The following is a 21815-nucleotide window of genomic DNA, read 5'->3' on the forward strand; positions in this document are numbered from 1 at the left end:
GCATGATCACAGCTCACTGGATCCTCAACTCCTCGGCTCAGATGATCATCCCACCTCAGCCTCCCAGGTAGCTGGGACAACAGGAGCTTGCCACCACATCTAGCTCATTTTTATTTATTTATTTATTTTTTTGAGACAGAGTCTCACTCTGTTGCCCAGGCTGGAGTGCAGTGGTGCATCTCAGCTCATTGGAAGCTCTACCCCCGGGTTCATGCCATTCTTCTGCCTCAGCCTCCCGAGTAGTTGGGACTACAGGCGCCTGCCACCACGCCTGGCTAATTTTTTTTGTATTTTTAGTAGAGACGGGGTTTCACCATGTTAGCCAGGATGGTCTCGATCTCCTGACCTCATGATCTGCCCGCTTTGGCCTCCCAAAGTGCTGGGATTAGAGGCGTGAGCCACCACGCCCGGCCATCTAGCTCATTTTTGTATTTTTTTGTGGAGACGGGGTCTTGTTTTGTTGCCCAGTCTGATCTTGAACTACTGAACTCAAGCAATCCACGTGCTTCGGCCTCCCAAAGCTCTGGCATTACAGGCGTGAACCACAATTCCCGACCAGAGATCTTGTATGTCTAACAGGCTCTCAGAGGGTGCCCATGCTGCTGGCCCACAGGCCACACCTTGAATAGCAAGGCACCAGAACATACAAGAGTCAAGAGGAAATGGCATCTTATTGAAAGAGCAAATGAGAACACTAAAACACCCTATCCACCCTCAGGACCAGCTGTTACAGAAGCATGTTGTTTAGAGGGGTGAGGAAATAAGGGACAAACCTCCTTATGATGAACAAGAAATGGAGGAACATAGAGCTAAACTAAATAGCTGGAGTAAGGCAGGTCCCTTCAGCTGAAGTCTAGTGGTGAATTAATTATTGAAGGGACACAGAGATGGCTAAAGGGACCCTTGATTTCTTTGTGAACTAAAGTAACTTCATTTTTGTCATTTTAAAACCTAGGTTCAAGGAGAAGAGAACAAGGCCCACTACTGGTTCAGACTTATTGTTTCCCCTCTCTATCCACAAACTCAACTTCCATGAGTTATTAGTTTAAAAAAAAAAAACTTTTTAATTATTCAAAATGGAATATGAATGTTAGAAATTGGAAGGGAAAAATGGGGACTGACATAAAAAGAGATTAGCCTGGGTCAGGTGAGGGAGTAACGCTATACAATGTATTCAGCTATTTAAAGGCTTCAGAAATGCTCCTATCTCATACAGACTCATCTTCCTGACCTCATCTGGTCCCTGCTCTGACCTGGAAACTTAGCTTGGGTACCTGTGTTTCTCCAGCAGTGGTTGTTCTCTGCTGCTGCCTTGAACTAGCAGACCTCTCTTTCCTAGTTCCTTGGCAACAGTGTTCTAATAACCTTTGCAGGTCACACAGTTCCTAAGTGTGGAGCTGGGATTAGGCTAATGGAGGTGTGATAAGACTCTCCCACAATGTATCTATCAATGATTCACTTCTACTAATTATAACTTGACATGTTTTGATAACTTAATGAAAGCAAAAAGGTTAATAACTCATGACTTCCTTGTTGGTCAAATCTTTATCCATGTAAAGCAATAATTTTGCATAATTTTATATTTTTTCTCTTGCATTCTTTGGGTTAAGTTCATTTTGTCACTCCTGCTGTTTATGTTGGTATATTTATTTGTTCATCTTTTTATAATACTAGTTTAGATTATTCTCTAGGGATTATATTTTTTAATCCAGAAAGGGAGTATTTTGGTTTTTGCTGAAGTTCAGATTAGTTGTCAGAATTGATAGATTTTATTTTACTTGTGTAGTCTTGTTTATGTTTTTGCATTTGTGTAGGTCTTGATGTTTTCTTTTAATTTTTTAAGTTTTTCTTATATTGCCTGTTTTGTTTCTTTATATCTTTTTTTGTATGTACTAATGAGTACTTATTCTGTTTAAATTATATATATATATATATATATATATTTTTTTTTTTTTTGAGGCAGAGTCTCACTCTGTCACTCAGGCTGGAGTGCAATGGCATGATCTCTTGCTCACTGCAAGCTCTGCCTCCCGGATTCACATCATTCTCCTGCCTCAGAAGCTGGGACTACAGGAGCCCACCACCGTGCCTGGCTAACTTTTTGTATTTTTAGTAGAGACTGGGTTTCACCATGTTAGCCAAGATGGTCTCAATCTCTTGACCTCGTGATCAGCCTGCCTCGGCCTCCCAAAGTGCTGGGATTACAGGCGTGAGCCACTGCACCCTGCCTGAATTATATTCTTGATTATCTAACAATTAAAAAAAGAATTATCCACCCTCTATTTTTTAGTTACAAGTATGTTATGAAGCAGTATCTTTAATTTGAATAGAATGAGTCCTTGCTAAGAAAAATGAATGAGATAAGGTATTTCATCTTCTGTTCACCACCCATACCTGTGAAAGCCAGTCTGACTTTTTACATCTGTCAGTGATCAATACTGAAGATATAATCTGTAGTTACAAGTGGTTGGCTTGGGCTTTGAAATGTAAACAGTGATAATTTATGAACGGGTTTGTCATCTTCCCAAAAACATCTGCCCATGTGCCCTGTGTCATAACACATTCATGCTACTGCATTCCTTGTCTGTTGTGACATTCGTTGATTAGTAAATATTTATAGGTGTCTCTTGTAACAAAGTTTGGCTTTGGGCACGATTAATTAAAAATAAATTTGAAAACATCATAAAAGAACTATGTAGTGTCCAAGAAGACCTTAGAAAATATTCTTTTCTTCATGTTTCTGCCCTGTGTTGTATTGCTCTTGTCTTATCTGGTAGAATTGTCATATATGTCAAATGGGTAGCCTCATTATGATGAAAAATGAAACAAAAGGTGCCTTTTTTCCATTACCCTTACCCTGAAATAGCCAAAATATACACATATGGCACCAGAAGAACAGGGAGTTTGCCTTTTTCTAGCTTGTTTTAAAAGTGTAGTGCAGACAAACTAAATCCAGCTGGGAATTCTGTGGGTCACAAGCATGAGGTGGTGCAGAATTGAAACCTCTGTCTACAGCAGACTCTCAGAAGATTTACGTGCAAGGTTAAGCTAGCATATTTTTGTTTGTGTTGCCTTAAATCTTCTCCTTTGAAGGTTATGATAGCTGCTCAGTGACTAAGTGGTTATTTTTTTAAATCAGTGATACATTCGTTGTTTAGAAAGCATCTGATACTTCTTGTCTTAATAAAAATTTTTAACAACAGATAAAACTCTGTATGTGAGCATATCTCAAGTGTATAATCCTGGTTTGCTATTTACCCATCTGATTTGTGTAACATTATACTGTCATTTAAAATATACTTTTAAAGCCAGATTTTACATTTTAAAAGTTATCTTTAGTAATAACTCTCAGTACACTTACTTATAAATAGTACCTATAAAGTTTTTACAGACTGTAAACATGTATTTACTCATCCCTGTAAGCTTACATTTTATAGCTAATTACTATTTTCTGATACTTTATGTATATATACATATATTTTTTCTTGAAAATGATTTCCAAAAATATTTATTTAAATGCAAATCATAACGATAAGTGAAAACATTTAAAATATGTACTTATTTTTGTAATTGCCATTCTAAATAATTTAATCAAAACACCCCCATTCTGATTTCATTCCCATTCATCTTTTCCAAGAAGTTAAGAACCTGAGTTTTAAAAAACACTGTACCCAAGCAGCAAATTTGCAACAAACTTGAAAGGCCTGCCACATGTTTTGGCTCTATTGACCCTAATACTTTTCCAATCAAAAAAAAAAAAAAACTTAACAAAAAATAGACTGGAATGATTACCTTAAGCCACTTGGCACTTTGGGGCTTTATTTTATTCTGTTTTCAAACTGGCATATGATAATTGAATTTTCTTGGGGAAAACTCAAAGCAGCAATCCAGCTTTTTAGGCAAAAACTCCACAAAAAAGACACTCCACTTGATGAATCTCCACTCGCAAAGAACATTAGTGAAGCCCTGGTGCTATTATCTTTGATAACAAAGAATCACCACATTTTGATGATTCTCATTCTAAGTGCTAAGACTTAAAATGGCAATATAAAACATGGCTCAAAATGTTTTAGTAGAATTTAGCTTTATCTCTTGTTGACTTTTCTTTATAGTCAAAAAAAATAGAAACCACTTTAAAAACATAAAATTTTGAAAAAGTAGACATGTCACATATGCAATTTACTTCATATTGTGAAATTAACATGGTATGTATTTCAAAGGTTTGATAAAGCACTGTGCGTTGGCATTCACTAGTTGATGGAAACTTTCAAAATCTCTGATCCTCTGGCTGGTTATTTACTGACAGTGTCCTTTATGGACTTGTGTCTTATCAACTTGAAGAACTGATGTGGCAGCATAGAAACAGGATGTTAAAAGGTACAGTCAGATCTTGCACACTGAGTGTTAAGTTTACAGTAATTTGGATGAGCGAAGGGCCATTTCATCATCTTATCAACTGAGAAGGAATGGCAGAGCTGACCACTAGACAGTGATGCTATAGAGGTTTTAGAGGCACAACTTGGTTTTATACTTGGGAATGAGACAGGAGTTCAGCAGGACTGGTTTTACAAGATACAAATCACAAAGACCTTGCTGGTAAAACAGGATGCAATAAAGAAGCCAGCGAAAATCCGCCAAAACCAAGATGGCAAAAAAAGTGAGTTCTGGTCACCCTCACTGCTCATTATATTCTAATTATAATACATTAGCATACTAAAGGAAGAGCCCACTGGTGCCACAACAGTTTACAAATGCCATGGCAACATCTGGAAGTTAACCTATATGGTCTTTAAGTGGGCGGAACCCTCAGTTCTGGGAATTTCCTGCTCCTTTCTCAGGAAACTCATGAATAATCCACCCCTTATTTATCATATGATCAAGAAATAACCATAAAGATAGTCAACCAGCAGCCCTTAGGGCTTCATTGCCGGAAGAGTAGCCACTCTTTTATTCCTTTACTGTTTAATAAACTTGCTTTCACTTTACTCTATTGGCTTGCTCTTGAATTTTTTCTTGCAGAAAGCCAAAAACTCCTGTGGCCTCCTGGGTTGAGCCCCAGTTTCAGCATTTGCCCTGCGATAAATAAAGAGACTATTTGATTTAATAAATTTTCCATCTTATTTACATTTGGGTGATTTTAGCATATTTATAATTGGGAAAGTTTTCAAAGTGATACTGGATGGTGACAAATGTACACATTTTTACAATTCAGTATTATAGCTCTCCAAGAGTTTTCTGGTTTCTTTTACCACACTCAGAATTTGAAAGGCAACCATCTGGGTCATGAAGATGCTTGTTGATCAACTGCTGGAGTAGAAGAGACTGCTGGGGTAGAAGAGACTTTAAGTCCCTTGCTGAAGACTGCAGTTTGGCTTACTGGTTTTAGTTATTTACACGACCTAACCTATATCTCGAGGACTGTGAACGCCACTCAACATCACAGAAAACTTGGTACTTGGAGGTTTATCGGATTATGAAAGATTTTGTATCTGCCTGTGGTATCCTGAAAGTACAGACACCTGCAGTCTTGAACCTCAGCTTCTGGATTATTTCAATTATGAATTCTTTAGAGAGTTTTTTTTCTTTTTCTTTTTTATTTTTGAGACAGGGACTTGCTCTGTTGTCCAGGTTGGAGTGCAGTGGTGCAGTAACAGCTCACTGAAGCCTTGACCTCGCTGAGTTCAAGTGACCCTCCTACTTCAGTCTCTTGAGTAGCTGTGACTATAGGTGCCTGCCACCATGACAGGCTATTTTTTTAATGTTTGTAGATAGGGGGTCTCACTATATTGCCCAGACTGGTCTCAAACTCTAGGACTCAAGCAATCTTCCCACTGTGGTCTCCCAAAGTGTTGGGATCATAGATATGAGCCACTTCCCCTGGCCTTAGGTAGTTTTGGTTCCTTCAGAATTAATGATCTGCATCAGCCATCTGCAAGGCCTGTGGATCTCCACTTATTTACAGGGGGTTTGCCATTACTGAGTTGACTTGTAGACAGAAAAACAAACTGCCTTTGTTGAACCGTTTGATTTTTCCTCATATTTTTCTCTTTTGTGAAAGGCCTTAACCAAAGATCCCTGCTTTGCATCTGGAATATGCCTGCAGTAATGTTTGTTAAGAAATTTGAGTTTGAGAGTAACTGTTCCTGTGGGGCTGTAGAAGAGCTGGTTGTTATTCTAATAGATTCCTGACCCTTGCTATTGCTTCAAATTAGATTGTTGCAAGTTTAGAAGGTGCAGGTGAAGTTTTCCTTTTAGGTTTTGCTGGTACTGACACAAGCACAGACATGCTGCCCATGAGCGATAATCTCCGTCTTCTTCATCCTCCTCCCCATGAATTTTTAAAACAACCCAAATTACCTCTGATAACTGTCTCTTCTGAGAGTTTTCTCCCTCAATACTTACGTTTTTCAGACTTGGTTCTGGAGAGCGGATTATGTCTTATTTAAGCTGTTAAGTATTTGTGATTCACATAAAAGTATAGTGTTCCTTCCTTCTCTGTGGGGGGAATCATGAATATCACTGAACCCTATATATACACATATATGTATATACACACATTATGTTTTCTCACATACATACATACTTATAATAAAGTTTAGTTTATACATCAGGCATAAAAAGAAATAATAATAACTAATAATAAAATAGGGCAATTATATAACAATATACTAAACTTATGTGACTGTAGTCTTTTACTGTCAAAATATCTTGTTGTACTGTACTCACCTCTTTTCTGATCGTGGTAGACCGAGGATAACTGAAACTTTAGAAAGAGAAACTAGGGATAAGGGAGGACTATCGTACCACTTTATACACCTGTTTTGTGCATCTATTTATTGGCAGTCTGTATTATCTGAAGCAATTGAAATGAAAACTTTTTAAATAAGTGCCACCATCTGCCTTTGGACTTGCAGATTCTCGATAAATCTCAATAGAAAAAGGAACAGAAGCATACGTTAATGTCGCTGTAGGTTTTCCTCAGATGAGAGATCCTCCTGCACACAAGGGAGGTCTCAATGAGGTCTTTTGCTTCCAGCTCAGTATCAATTACACCCCTAGAGGGCCCGGTTTCCCTCAGCGGTTTCCCTTGTTGATGTTTGCAGCTCAGGATCATGCCTCCTTTTGCCTCCTAGAAACCTGTGGAAATGCTGGACACCTTGCGTAGGGTGTCTGGAGCTGGAAATGGCAAGGGGTAGCCCACATCTTCCTGTCTTCTGTTGTCTCCTATCACTTTACTAAAACTATCAAGCAAAATCAGAGCCAAATGACAAGACGACTTGCTTCAGATTCTAGGAATCAGCCCAGTTTAGTTCACTCTGTGGCTTCATGATGGTTTAAACTTCATGATGGGTTAAACAACTTCACTCAACTGTGCCTTTAACAATTATGCCCTAAGTCTGAAGTCTATGACTCAGGCTTCCTGACTTCAATGTCTGCTCACTTGTTTTTATTGTTTGTGGTATCCCATGTCTCTTAACCTTAAAATGCCCTTACCTATGAATGTTACATTTCAGATATCCACTCAGTAACCTCTGAAGTATAAAGTCAATGAAGAAAGTGTGCTCTTTTGTCTGATTCTTATTTAGGAGATAGTATAGTTTTGCACTAAGAACACAAAATCTAGAAGCAGACTGCCTGAGTTTTCATCTCAGCAATGTGACCTCGAACAAGCTACTCAGCCTAGAAGTGTCATGATTTGTTTTACAAAACAAAGATGATAATTATCATAGCGCCTACCACATAGGTTTTGAGAATCAAGTGAGTTAGTACATAGTACTTGGAACAGTGCCTGATACACAGAAAACTTCATAAGCCTTTTCTTTTTGCTATTATCTAATGTGCTCACATCAAAATGTCCAAAATGGTTAAAAAATATTCATTGATGATGATTTACTCTGACTTGCAAGGAGTTGGGGCTCCATCAATGTTTAATGAATTGAGTCTAAAGCAAAAATAAAGATGACAAAGGTGCTGAAATATTTTAATCACAATTTTCTCTAAATATAAAGTTTTAATTTTACTACACACATTCCAGGATTTGTTTGGCTGAGGGGATTCAGAAGTACATGGGAGCTTCAATTTATATCAGGCTGCTAATTAATTAACTGCTAAAGAAATTCCATGGGTAATTGGTATGATGTGAAAATCCTAGTGCTTTGTAACTCCCTTTAGCTCAGGTAAATCGGTTTTCCTGAACACATTGCAATAGTGTTTACTGAGTTAGGTACTCTGTATGCGTGTGGTTGTCCAATTCTACCAACACCATAAAGAATATATTCTATCACCACCATTTTAGAGAGGAGGACACATGCCCAGAGTCACTCGACCAATAGAATTAGAGTCAATATGAAGGCACAAGTTGCTTCTTGCAAAACACAAGCCTTTCAAGTGCCCATGCTAATCATAGTTAACAATCATTAAAACAACAGCCCAGATTGAAGCGGTGGGAACAAAAAGGCAGAAAAGTGGTGTTTAATGCTTCCTCCACCACTGACAGGCAAGTCATTCAACTTCTCTAGGACACAGTATCAACAGAAAAAGGACACTAAACCACTTTTCTGAGGCAGACTGAGCCAGTTTTCTTGCAGTCTCTTTCAGGTCTACAGTATTTATTATTTTCACTGATTTCTCTGATTTGCCTATATGTATTTGTTGAGCATCTGTTATGTGCAAGGAACAGTGCTAGAAGCCCCACAAGATGAAAAAAAATGAAATAGGATGTAATTCTTTGCCTCCTTTGAGACTACTGGTGATAGTGATCCACTAAGCTCGGGGAGTCTACCCTCTAGTTGGGGGAGGACGTGGCAAGTCACAGTCACCGTTAACAGGCTGTAGTAGCAGAGGAGAAGTGCAGTCTGTGCCAGTTCAGAGGAGGCAGGAAGCATAATGAGTGGGGAGCATTAGGAAAAGACTTCAAGGTGGAGATGCCATTTAAACTGAGCTTTAAGAGTTAGAGAGGGGAAATTCTGGCTGGAAGAGAATAGAATTGGAGGTAGGGAGTTGGGAAAACATAGTGTCTTCATGAAACAATGGTCTTCCAATTTGGGTGAAATGAAGAATACTGGAAGATAAAGCTAATTTGGATTGAGAAGCCAGGTTAAGAAGATTAGGTTACTTATGAAGAAAAAGAAAACGTTCAAGCTTTTTAGCATGGGTGTGAAGGCTTAGAGCTTCACTTTAGGAAGATTAACTCAATTTAGTATGTTGAGTCCTTTTGAGTCTAGGAGCCTGAGAGAATCCTGGTACCATTGATGGAAAACAGGAAGTCCAGAGGAGTTGGTTTGTTTCTCTTACCACCAAATTCAGGTTTCTATGTAATTAATTTGAAGAACTGCAGAAATGTTGGACTGGATTTTAGGAGAAGGAGCAGAAGTGAGGAAACAGAGGAAACACAGTCAAGTACAGACCACAGGGATGTACACATGGAGTTAGTTGGCAGGAAATAGAAGCCAGTCGGGAAAGAAAGAAGCAATCAGTGGAAACAGTGGAAAAGCAGTTCTGTGTTTGGGGCTAAAGGAGAAAGAACTGAGAAAATCAATGAAGACCATTAAATTATAAGCTTCTTGAGAGTACAGGTTGATGAGATTGTTGTAAGACAATCCGTTTATTTAAATATTTCCCACGACAGGCATGGTACAGTGTTTCTCACATTCTTAGCACTCAGTAAATTTTGACTGATATCTATATTGTGCAATGCCATACAAGGTTTGAGGAAAGGGAAGACTGAAAAGACCATTTGTCTTTATGATCAAGAGATCTTTGGTTATTGCTCCTGTATTGTGATTTTCCAGGCTTTCTGTTTTAAGAAATATAAAGAACACAGATATTATTCATATCAAAGATTAAGGCATATACAACATTCCCTCTAGGCCGTGTGTTGTGTTGGACCATGAATGTAAAAGTGTCTGGTTTTGTAATAGTACATATTGTCCCTTAGCACTCTGCTGGTTTGTATGAATATCAGTATGTTTGAGAATGTGTGCAGGAAGGTGGAAGTAACCAAGCTGTCCAACTCTAGAAAAGTCCAGTGTGGTGGGTGCCCACAATGAAATAGTAAGCCGCATCAAAAGCCCTGTACTAGATGGAATACAGTAACACAATTGTATCTTGTAAACATCATGTCCAGTGAAAAGGAGTAAGAAACAGAAATGAGTAAAAAAAATAAGAAATAAGTGAGATGAGAAATAAGAATCATAAAACAGAAATAAAAGCTACAGCATAATAACATCTGTGTAAATAATAACAAACTCAAAACAACACTGTACAGCATAACACAGGGACACATACTTAGCCAAAGACATATCCATTAGAGTGAATGTCTCCTGGGGGTAGTGAAGGAATAAACATCCAAATCAGGATGATGGAGAAAATCAGACAAAACAAGAGAAGGACCTTGAAAAGATTAATGATGAGGTATGTAATTAATTCATGATTTGAGTAGACATCAAAAGAAAAAAGGGAATATGTGATGGAGGCGTGTTTTTTCAAATCTCAAACAAAGGTTCATACAATAATGACAGGGGATACTATATAGGTTTTACATTTATTATGCTCATTGGCAAACAAAAACAGAAACAACATATATTATCTACAGTAAAATTCGTGCATATCATAAGGCCTATTAATTTTTGCTTCAACTATATGGCTCAAAGTGACATCAGGTGTGTTCGGGACAGCAAGAAGAGTGGGGCTATTCATCACAGTAGGAACAGAATAGTGCACATGGTGCCACCCACAGGTTCTTTCAACATGAAGAAGCTTTCCAAGAAGCAGCTTAGGTTAGATAGACCTCAACCTAATATTTAAGGCTATTATCTAAGGCATTATTAATACCTGTGACTATTTTCTAGGGCATCACATGTTATGCAATTAGCAAGCAGGAATTTAGTACTGACATTTGCATTCTAGCTTAATAGTTACATTTATTACTTCTTTTCATTAAAAATGTGTGTTCTAGCAAATTCATTTTCTACCCATTCAAATAATGAGATTATCTCTCATCAAAGTCAAGTCCAATTTGAACATATCTGCAAAGATATCCCCAATACATAGTGATTGGTAGAAAATATGAGTAGAGGATAAAAGATGGTTTACTTTTATATAGCATGCAGGAACCATGATTTCACACATAGTGAAATCAGATTTCTGCTTCTTCCTCACTCTTTTTAAACTGAAAATTAGAACCAGCAAGTCATGCACCCCCCTATTAGAAGCCTCATGAAGGTCTGAGGAGCTAAGGCTCAAGATGGTGTGTTTTTGCCTTGACTGCTCTCAACACAGTATTCCATCTGCTATTCCTTTGTTCCATCTGCTCTTTCTTAAACCTGTCTTGAAAAGAACAATGGTTATCTTCATCCTCTGTCTCAGAGATGATCTCCATCTTCTGAATGATCAGTTTAATGAGCTCATGCTGTTTTTCCAGGAGAAAAGTAAGATCCTTCAGCCTAAAAGGACATACACATTTCATGAATTTATTTTCACTTATTCTTTTAGCCTTCTGAATGTAGGAAGCCTTCTGAATGTAGGAAGGCATAGGTTTTAACCTCGGTAGTCACAATCCTTCCAGGAAACACAATGTTTTTGAAGTTTAAATGATTTTTCCCAAAGTTACACTGTTAGTTCATGGCTAGTTTATTTTTGTTCCCAGTTTACAGGTAAGAAACTATTATAGAGAAAGGTTAAGCAGCTTGCCCAGTGTCACAGTTATTAAGTACCTGGTTGAATAGGGGTTTGAACTCAGGTACTAACTAACTGTAAAACCCTCATGCTTAACCACTGCCCACCACATAGTTACTCCAGGGATCTTCAAAAGCTTTCAGAGCTTTGCTTTATGAATTCAGATGAAGAATACAGTTTATGATACTACCTCCAAGAGAAAGGAAATCAGCATTTTAATTTTTATTCACTTATTATTGGAAGCCAAACTGATTGGTGAATAGCGGCAAATATGTTGTTGGTTCTAAAGAATATCTCATGACTCTCAATACACTAGCTACAGCTGTCAATAAAGCATGACAATTATAAAATAAATAAACACCAATATAAAATATAACCTTATATTGTGCATTATTATTTATGAGTTTTAAATTTCTCAAGTACAGATAGAAGGAAAAATACATACCGGTATTTCTGCTTTAATATTTCCATTTCTAAAGATGTATCAGCATTTGGTATTTCTTGTCTTATTTCTCCAGTGCAAAATAAAAAATAGAATATATGCTGCTGGATAAAAACATAGTAGTTACTCAAATTGAATTCAGTTCAGGAACTTTTTCTTAAGCATGTGCCAAAATTCAACCACCACTGATACAAATATGCATAAGGCATAGCTATGCCCTCAAGGAACCCACAATCTGCCAGGAGAAAGAGATATGTGAAGAAAGAGCTGTGAAAGGAAGTCATACATATAGTCAGAGAGAAATAAAACATGTACAGATAAAACAAAAGAGCAGTAAATTAGGGTAGAAAATTGTTTAGAAAGGGGCTTTGCTGAATTGTTCTGTACATTTTCATGAGAAATGCCCATCATGGAAGGTGGTATTCTATACGCGATTCATTGCTAATTTCTAAAACTGCACTGCACATTATCCAATACAACTCAACCAATCAACAAAGTTTCACCTGGAGAAATTTCTGAAATGTTATTTTAATACATTTCATTTTAATTTAATATATTTAAACCACAGTTGACTGGAGAGGGTCAAAGGGCAGATGTGAAACGATCAAGAATGAGGTAATTCTAGGCTTCCAGGTGAGAGAAAATGGTGACTTGCACAGGCCACCCAGGAAGTCAAATGGACCAGACTGAGGGGAGAAGAAGAGGGAGGGGACAGATCAAGGGTGACTCCTGGGTGGCTGGCTCACACAGGCTAATGAATGGTGCTGACATTGTTGCAAAGAGGAACCAGGACTTTTTCACTTCGTTTCCTGTAGGGGATATGTGAGGAGAGGGTGAAACGTGAAAGCATTGAAGTTTGGTTTTGAACCTGCTGAATGTGAGGCACCTTTAAAACATGCAAGTGGAGATGTCAAATAGGCAGCTGGGTATAGGGGCCGGGAACTGAAGGGTGAGCTCTAGGATTGAGAAATCAGTTGCTGAGCATTCTGTTTTGGTAGTAATTGTAACCATGGACATGTGTAAAATCAGCTGGAGAGATATTGTGGGGTTAGAATATTGTGGGGTTAGACTGATACTCAGGGCCACTTTTATCACCTTATGACTACACAGGGGAAATTAACCTGAAAAGGACTCAGGAAGAACAGGTATAGAGATGAAGGGAGCCCAGGCATACTAAGGATTCGCACCCAGTTATTCTGGCTCTTCATATGGCCCTTCTTCCATTATAATGCAATGGTCTTGCTTAGTCTTTGATCACTTAATTAGCTCATTTTCTATAGTGGACACTGTGTGTGTGTGCATGTGTGTTCGTGTGTGTGTGTGTGATATGGTTAAGACTTTGTGTTCCCACCCAAATCTCATCTTGCATTATAATCCCCATAATCCCCACGTGTCAAGGGAGAGACTGGGTGGAGGTAATTGGATCATAGGAGTGGTTTCCCTCATGCTGTTCTCGTGATAGTGAGTGAGTTCTCACAAGATCTGGTGGTTTTATAATTGTCTGGTAGTTCCTCATGTGTTCGTTCTCCTTCCTGCTGCCTGTGAAGAAGGTGCCTTGCTTCCCCTTCACCTTCCGCCATGATTGCAAGTTTCCTGAGGCCTCCCCAGCCAAGCGGAACTGTGAGTCAATTAAACCTCTTTCTTTTATAAGCTACCCAGTCTTGGGCAGTTCCTTATAGCAGTGTGAAAACGGATTAATACATTGTGTGTATGTGTGTGTGTGTGTGTGTGTGTGTGTGTGTGTGTGTAAATGTGTTCTTTATTGTGTATTCTAAACACTTGGCTGTATATACACATATATCTACACATAAATGTAAATGACATGTGACTGGGAAAAGCAAATAAAGTATACCTGTACGGTAAAAAAGACACTAAAAGGGTGTGGCTGGTCCCTGGCCCATCTGCTCTAACAGGGACAGCATGCATTTAACACAGATGCCATGGATGAGCCACCTGAAAGGGGAGAGCAAATATCACCCTCCTCTCACCCAGCTCTTTCACATCTTGGGTGAATCATATCCTTTTTTTTTTAAAGCACAACTTCTCTGCCCACAGGCAGAGAAGACTTAAAGTCTATAAAAGGGCCCCCTTAGGGTTAACACAATGAATGAATGTCAAACAGTGTCATATTATTGATGTTGTTATTTGTTACGTGTACTTACGAATAATATCCCACCACATCTGGGTTTGTTGGGATACACGATGATGGATTTCTGATCCACTTTGCGTAGAAACCAAAGTGGCAGCTTCTTCTCTAAGCTGGTATGAAGTTCCACCTAAAGTGCATTTTGGGTTTAATGACAGAATCACTAGTTAGTATCTGGAATTTTTATATGGCACAGAGGTAATCATTAATACAGCAAAATGGAAACTGATTTCTATGTCCTGACTTCTGTGCCACAGCTGGGCTGGCCAGGCTTCCTTATCCCCTAGCTCACAGCCACCTGCCCCTTCCTCTCACCTCACCCACTGACAGGGCAGCAATCTGCCTTAGAGCAGGAAAAGAAAGAGAGGAAGAAGTTGCTTAAAAAAGGAATTCAATATTTAGTCACTTGCTCTTTATTGTTCCGGGATAGTCACCTGATGTTTTATTGTTCAATGCTGGATATTTAAAGAAGAAAAGGGTAGTTCATACTCTTGGGGTGTTGCAATACTACAAAATGTGCACAACTGGACAGTGTGAATGTGTGTGTGCATGCACACGTGTGTGTGTACATATGTATACACACCTAGGGCAGGAGAGAAGGAGTGCTTAACTGGAGGAAGGCAAAGGTAAGCAGTAAAAGAATTAGAACTCTCATGCCTAAGAGTATGTCATGCATTTTTCATGTCTGTGCTATCAGGTGCTAAATGGTTTAACTATGGTGAATTTTAAGTATAATTACTATTTTCAGGGATAGCAAATGAGATATTTCCCCACATTTAATTTTTTTCATTTATTTTTGCCAAATTTATCTCTGCTTTTTTATACCCCTTTGTATCTGGTAAATAGGTATGTTTACTGTAACGACTAGTGAGATTTTCTTTCTAAGACCAAACACCTTCCAATATTAGCGATTTATAGCCATAAAGAGTGAAATGGTAAGAACTTCCCTGACACCACTGCTTAAAATTGTGGCTCCCCACTGTCCCCGATATGACTTTCCCCATGTGGCTTCCTTGCTATTTTTACAGCACTTACCACCATTTAACATACTGTGCATTAGTTCCAGCTTCAAGAAAAGCTATGTTTTCCTGTATTTTATTAATAACACCAGTTAAATATTTTCACTGATTTTCTATAATAATTTCTAGGGTTCCTTTTTTTCCCCTTTGCTCTTTAGGGTGATACTACTTTCCCCTTCCCATACGTACAGTTTTAGAGGTCACGTCTTATTTCCTCACACTTGATTGAAAAAGATTTACTCAAGCTTGATGTTTGCCAACAGATAAAATACATAGTGTGTCTTAACCTCTTCATTATCTACATAGGTCTCTCAAAGATGGTCCTGGGGGAGGCTGGCAAGCAAAGCCCCAGGTCCAGTGTGGGTCTGGCAGGACCCACTGAACCTGGCTCCACTGGGCTCAGGGAGCATCTTTACCTCCTCTAACTTGTGGGTTTTCCATGCTGAAGGGTAAGATGCACTCTGTGGATTTCCCTTTCTAATTTGCAGTGGGATATAAATGTTTATGGACTGTCTGCAGCTGCCAAAACTGTGGTGGAAAGTGGAGATACCAACATTTAAAAACACCCAAACAGTTTCAAGCCCCTCAAAATACTCATAACACCTGTCCCTAAGGAACTGACAGTCCCCATAAAGAACACATCTCCCAGCATGCGTTGTCCCAAGGCCTGTCTCCACTTCCCATGGAGATGATTCTCTGAGAGAACTAAATGGCCCTGTCGGAAATGTGTGCTTCTTGTCTGGTTCTGCTCATGGTTCTGCTGTGGGCTCAGACATAGGTTTCAGAATGGATGCAGAGAGTTTCTTAAGAAACCACTCAGGAGAAGTAGGAGAATGGCTTTCTGGTTTTCCAGTTGATGCTGTTTTTGATCCAAAACAAGGCATAGATAACATGGGGGTACTAGGATTTGTGCCATTTACTTTCAGAGAGCAGAGTAAACAATATAGGTTTGTGCTTTTCAGCTCAACCCCACTGACACTGTAATTGAGTGAGCTTCCCAACTTTGCTTGTATTCTTCTTTTTATCTATTCCCCAAGGTATTTTAAAGAGCTGTTAGAGCAGTTATGAGGTATTGCTGACATAACTGCCAAGAGGTTTATACATCTCCTCTCCATATCCATACACCTGAAGTCCTAAACACCATCTTTGCGACAGTAATAACCTGCCATTAGCTTTTCCTGCCTTCAATCTTTCCTCACTATACCAAAATAACAACAGATCACTATAAACACCATTTTCATTGTGGAAGGGCTGAGAATAACTCTTCGCTCACTTACAAAATAACTTGAAGCACTTCATCATTTAGTGCCCTTTGCTAAGGTTTTTCTTTGCTGGTTTTGAATAAACCCCCATATCATCTGGAGCAATCTAATCACCCACTAACATGAATGATCCTTCCAGGCAAGGGGGGCCTTGGGCCAGGGCCTTTGGCCAGTGCCTTGGCCGTTTTCCCCAGTTCTGATGTGGCCCTTTGCTCTTGCTGGCCCCTCCTTTCAGGACGGTATCAATGTCCTGTTAAATCTCAACTACCTTTCAACACTGACTCATCTCACCCCTTCCATGTAGCATTCCCTTAATTATTTTTGCATTTTTTTCTGTACCTGATAATCATTTGTGTTTGTTCTCTAAATGTTCCAATCACTCTGTATCTCTGTATAATATACAGCCATGTCATAGAGCATAGAATTTACAAATGGTTCTCAGTTGATTTTTGATATTTAATTCTATGAATGCCTAGCTGGTGTGCTAAGTAGAATAGTCAGGGATCACATCCCTCTGTTTCCTCTGGGCTCTCATAAGTTGTACTGGACTTTGTATACACTATGTATTGAAACATTGTTTTTCAATAAATAAATATTAGTGTATGGCTGAATGAATAACAGAGAAGAAAGAATTTGGACAAATAAAAGTGAAGAGGAGACAAGAGTGAATAGAAAGTTATATCATTACATGACTTTTCCATCTCCTCTCTCAAACTGGCCAAAGTTTCTGAATGCATACAGTCAACTGGTCAACAAATATCCTTGAAGCATCAAAAATGGCCATTTGAATTTGAAATTTAAAGACAATCCAGTCAAGAGCATAAAAATAACTTTGTGTTGTATGACAGAAAGGTACCTCACAAGGTTCAATAGCCAAATACCTAGCCAGGAAACTTTGACACCAAATTTTACATCAAATTGTCTATAAAAATGAGAGAGATGTCACAAGAGAACAAAACCTCACAGATGCAGTTAAAACTTCAACATAAATCATGCCGTGGGGACCCTGTGATTCCCTGCATAAAATATAAGGAGCGCCTTCGAACAGTGGGACTAGGATGCCAGTGATGTTCTTGATCCAGCAGCTAGCTACCTGAGTGGCCACATTTTAACATAACACAAGATGCTCAGGCAATTTCTCAATTTCTCTGCTAAGATTGTTCTAGGACATTTTTTTCATCATCTTTTATTAGAGCAGGTATACCAGATAACATGCAAACAGATACAGGATGTGACTCCTCAGGATTAAGAAAGCTTCTATGCTAAAGAACTGTGCTCTCAGAAAAGGAAGTAACGATAATGGTGTTAGTTTCAGTAAGTTTGAATAAACGTGATGCAGACAATACCTAACTTAGGATGGTCTGACTCATGATTTTTGACTTTATGGTGGTGCGAAAGTGATGTATATTCTGTATAATCTGTACTTCAAATTTTAAACTTTGATCTGTTCTGGGCAAGCAATGTGTGGTACTCTCCTAGGATGCCGGGCAGTGGCAGCGAGCCACAGAACCCAGTCAGCCACATGATCAGGAGGGTAAACAGTCCAACTTTACAGTGTAAGTGGTATAAATTTACAACTGGCATATTCCTTCAAAATGCCCATTTTTGACTTGTAATATTTTTAACTTATTGTGGGTTTACCAGAAGATAACACTGCCATAAGTGGGGAAGCACTGCCCTTACCTGCATAGCTATCCTCTTCAATGATGCGTGTTTCTGGACCTCAGCAATGTCACCAACTGCCAAACCAATCTGAAGTATGACACAAAATTTAATCACTACAGTTTAACGGCCCACTGAAAAATGCATGTAAGGTCTGTCTTAGTCCAGTCACACTGCTATAACAAAATAGTTTAGTCTGGGTAAAGTATAAATAGCATAAATTAATTGCTTACAGTTCTGCAGGCTGGGAAGTCCAAAATCAAGACTCGGGCAGAACTGGTTTCTGGTGACAGCCCATTCCTCATAGGTGGCACCTTCTATGTGTTCCCATATGGCAGAAGAACAAAGGAGCTAATAAGCTCCCTCATAGTTTTTTTATAAGGGAACTAATTCCATTCATGAGGGCTCTCCCCTCATGGCCTACTCACCTCTGAAAGGCCCCACCTTCTAATGCCATCTTCTTGGTGATTAGGTTTCCATATATACATTTTGGATGGGACATAAAAATTCAAACCATAGCAAGGTCTCTGTGGCTAAAGTGGGAGTGTGGGCATATGATCTACTACTAGTAGTAGCTGCAGAATACTTTGGTAATACACCTTACAGAAAACTACAAGGCCTATATACTTCTGCAACGGTGATGGCCACATTCGGAGGTTCAGTACCCTTAAGTGTTATAAAAACTTACGACACATGAATTAATCCGAAATTAATTTCATGTAAGATAACCTGTTAGTTTTTGAAAGGACAGGGATGATGTGATATCACATGCAATTAGGTGTAGCCAAGCAACATGGTGGGAAACTCCAGGAGTTTAGTAACTAAGGTAGACAAGAGGGATTTAACAACATGGAAAAAAAATACTAAACTGAGAGAATGATACATATTATATCTTACATATGTTCAGAAGGAAAACATATACTATAGGGGCAGGAGAGGCTCTGGTGAGAAACCAGAAATGTATGGCTAGATAGAATTAGGAGGGGGAAGCTGCTAGCTCAGTTCTACTCAATCTGTTGAATTCGCTCATTTCACTCACTCATTTATTTTTCTGGTACTTAGTTCCTGCCTTTGCTGAGCCAGCATCTTGCATGCTGCACTAGAAAGAAATGTCAGTGACTGCTCTTGAGGAGCTCAAAGTCCAGTAAACTCTATGAGACAAGGGATCTGTCAAGCTCAACACTGTATGCCCAGTGCTTAGTATAGAGTAGGGCACATAATAGGTAAACAAAACAGTCACAGAATGAATGAAGAGAGGGAGAATATATTCTAGGGCTTGCAAACTAGCACTGAGAAGTGGATACAGTCAGGAAATAGGTTTCACTGGGCAGGATAATATTGTTTTGGTTTTTAATTTGCAAGTTTTCAGATGGGTGTTCTCTCCAATTTACATTGACCCCCATCAAAACCAACCATCTCTGCCAGGCGCAGCATCTCACATCTGCAGTCCCAGAAATTTGGGAGGCTGAGGTGGAGGATCACTTGAGCCCAGGAGTTCCAGATCAGCCTGGGCAATATGGCGAAACCCCATCTCTACAAAAATCAGCTGGGTGTGGTGTTGAGCACCTGTAGTAGCAGCTTCTAGGTAGGCTGAGGTGGAGGATCAGCTGAGACTGGGAAGTGGAGGCTACAGTGAGCCATGATCACTCCACCGTACTCCAGCCTGGGTCACAGAATGAGATCCTGTCTTAAAAAAAAAAAAAAACTAACCCCAAAACTAACCATCTCATACCTGCTGCTTCACATATTTTAGAAACTTACCTAGGGTCTGAAGACACTTGAGCTTGTAAGCCATAGAAGAGATCAATTATGAACTTTTAATGGTCACTAACATTTATCAAATGCTTATCATGTGCCAAGTACTGTTTTAAGTCCCTTGTATTAGCTGATTTAATCTTTGCAATAATCTAGAAAGTAGGTTTCATTATTATTATCTGTTTGTATCCTCAAAGCTATGGTAACACAAGGAAAGAGCACCCAACAGAGTAAGGTAATTGGAGACGGGTGGATGGTTAAGGAAGTCTGCCCTGAAGAAATGATACCTCAGCTGAGTTTTGAAATCTTAGAGCTAACCCATGGTGGGAGGATTTCCAGGCAAAAGGAAGAGCCTATACAGAGTCTAGACAGCATGAAGGGAAGTGTGCACACTCAGGGAGTGTGCATTTCTGGGTAGTTGGGAAAGATCTTGGTAAGATCCAGCTCACAGAGACCTTTGCCTGCTATGCTGATGGGTTTGGACTGAATTAAAGCTTTTGAAGACGCATGGAAAAATATTTAAAAGAGCCACTGATGGGATTAGTTTTTCATTATCAGAGCATCACTATGGTGGCCATTTGTAGGAAGAATGAGACAAAGCAGTGAGGTAAGGTGGAGATGCTCTTGAGGCTGCTGGAGCAAGTTGGATGAGGAACCATGACAGTCCAAGCCAACTGGAAGCAGATGTGAAAGCCAAAGAATTATTGAAAGAACTGAGGAAAAATGTGGGGGAGTGAAATAGAGACTATCTGCCAATGATCTGAGTAGGATGACTAGGAGATTCTACTGAGAGGCAGTAGAGATTCTGAAGGAAAAGATAACATTAGTCTTGGCTCTGTTGGTTTGATTTTCCTCCAGGATATCCAGGTAGAAATGCACAATGGATGCCGGATGTGTGGATCTTCAGAATGGGGCCAACCTGTACTACTGCTAAGCCCAATTCTCTTCTGGATAATTATCTTCCAAAACATAAACAATTACCAGAGAAGAATGTGGGCTTTATGTCATTCTCCATTATTCCTATTGCCATCCTTTGTTTTTCTGGGTCACCAAAATAAAACTCTGGAGTTGTATCAAATAAATGAATCAAAATACTTACTCATCTGTATATATTTTTTCCTTTCCAGAAACACTGCCTAGTATAGTCTCTGATACATAGTCAGACTCAAAGAAAGTGTGTGGAATACGTACAGGTGTGCATAAATGGATAAAGGAAAAATAGGCACAACAATGCCAATAAAGACTCCCCATGGACCTGGAATGGGATGGACCTTTGCCTGCATCAGCCAACATGCTCATGCCTTGAGCAGATTCTCTAGAGAATTCCATGTGGAAAGGCACTCTCATGTCTGCTGATACTGTCTAGGCTTTGACTGGGTTTAAGGTGGCATCTGAACGTTGTACGCCCTCTGCATGAGAGACTTCCCCACTTGAACCTCTGGTTAATGGTAAATTCGAGCATAGAGACAATATATTCCATAAAGTCTCTGCCTAACCTCTGATCCCCTTTCCAACTCCAAAACATTACACACCTTCATCTTTATTGCTTTTCCCTGCTTCTTATTTCTTCATAGCATTTATCACTCCCATGACATCATGCAACACATTTTGTTTATTACCTAACTTCCTGACTGTTTGTAATCACACTGGGACTGAATATTGGTCTGCTTTCTTCATCACTGGTTGCTAGAACTTATAACAGTTACTGGCATTTAGTAGATCCTTGATATTTGCCAAGTGCATGCATCTTTGCATGCCCTGAGCCTCTTGATATGCCTGATGCTTCCCAGGCACCAAATGAGTGTTGAATGAATAGATTTTGTAGTAGACCCTTCCTCATCTCCCCAGTGGTG

At 39.2% G+C, this 21815-nt stretch overlaps 1 protein-coding gene and 1 long non-coding RNA gene across 4 annotated transcripts in view; one reads left to right on the forward strand and one right to left on the reverse strand.

Moving 5' to 3' along the window:
• LOC117078805 overlaps nt 1–21815 on the forward strand; it is a 279082-nt gene that overhangs the window by 171026 nt on the left and 86241 nt on the right. The gene's annotated exons all lie outside the window — the stretch shown is intronic.
• Nucleotides 10531–21815, reverse strand: part of TRPA1 (transient receptor potential cation channel subfamily A member 1) — a 65830-nt gene continuing 54545 nt past the window's right edge. Inside the window, exons 24-27 of the mRNA XM_033202294.1 lie at nt 18229–18297; nt 14281–14394; nt 12122–12219; nt 10531–11444 (exon numbers count right to left, since the gene is read on the reverse strand). Coding sequence (XP_033058185.1) covers nt 11234–11444; nt 12122–12219; nt 14281–14394; nt 18229–18297 — 492 coding nt within the window. The 3' untranslated portion in view covers nt 10531–11233. The remainder of the gene's footprint in view (nt 11445–12121; nt 12220–14280; nt 14395–18228; nt 18298–21815) is intronic.

The sequence above is a fragment of the Trachypithecus francoisi genome, unplaced genomic scaffold, assembly GCF_009764315.1.
Source record: "Trachypithecus francoisi isolate TF-2019V2 unplaced genomic scaffold, Tfra_2.0 Lachesis_group7, whole genome shotgun sequence".
NCBI classification, from domain to species: Eukaryota; Metazoa; Chordata; class Mammalia; order Primates; family Cercopithecidae; genus Trachypithecus; species Trachypithecus francoisi.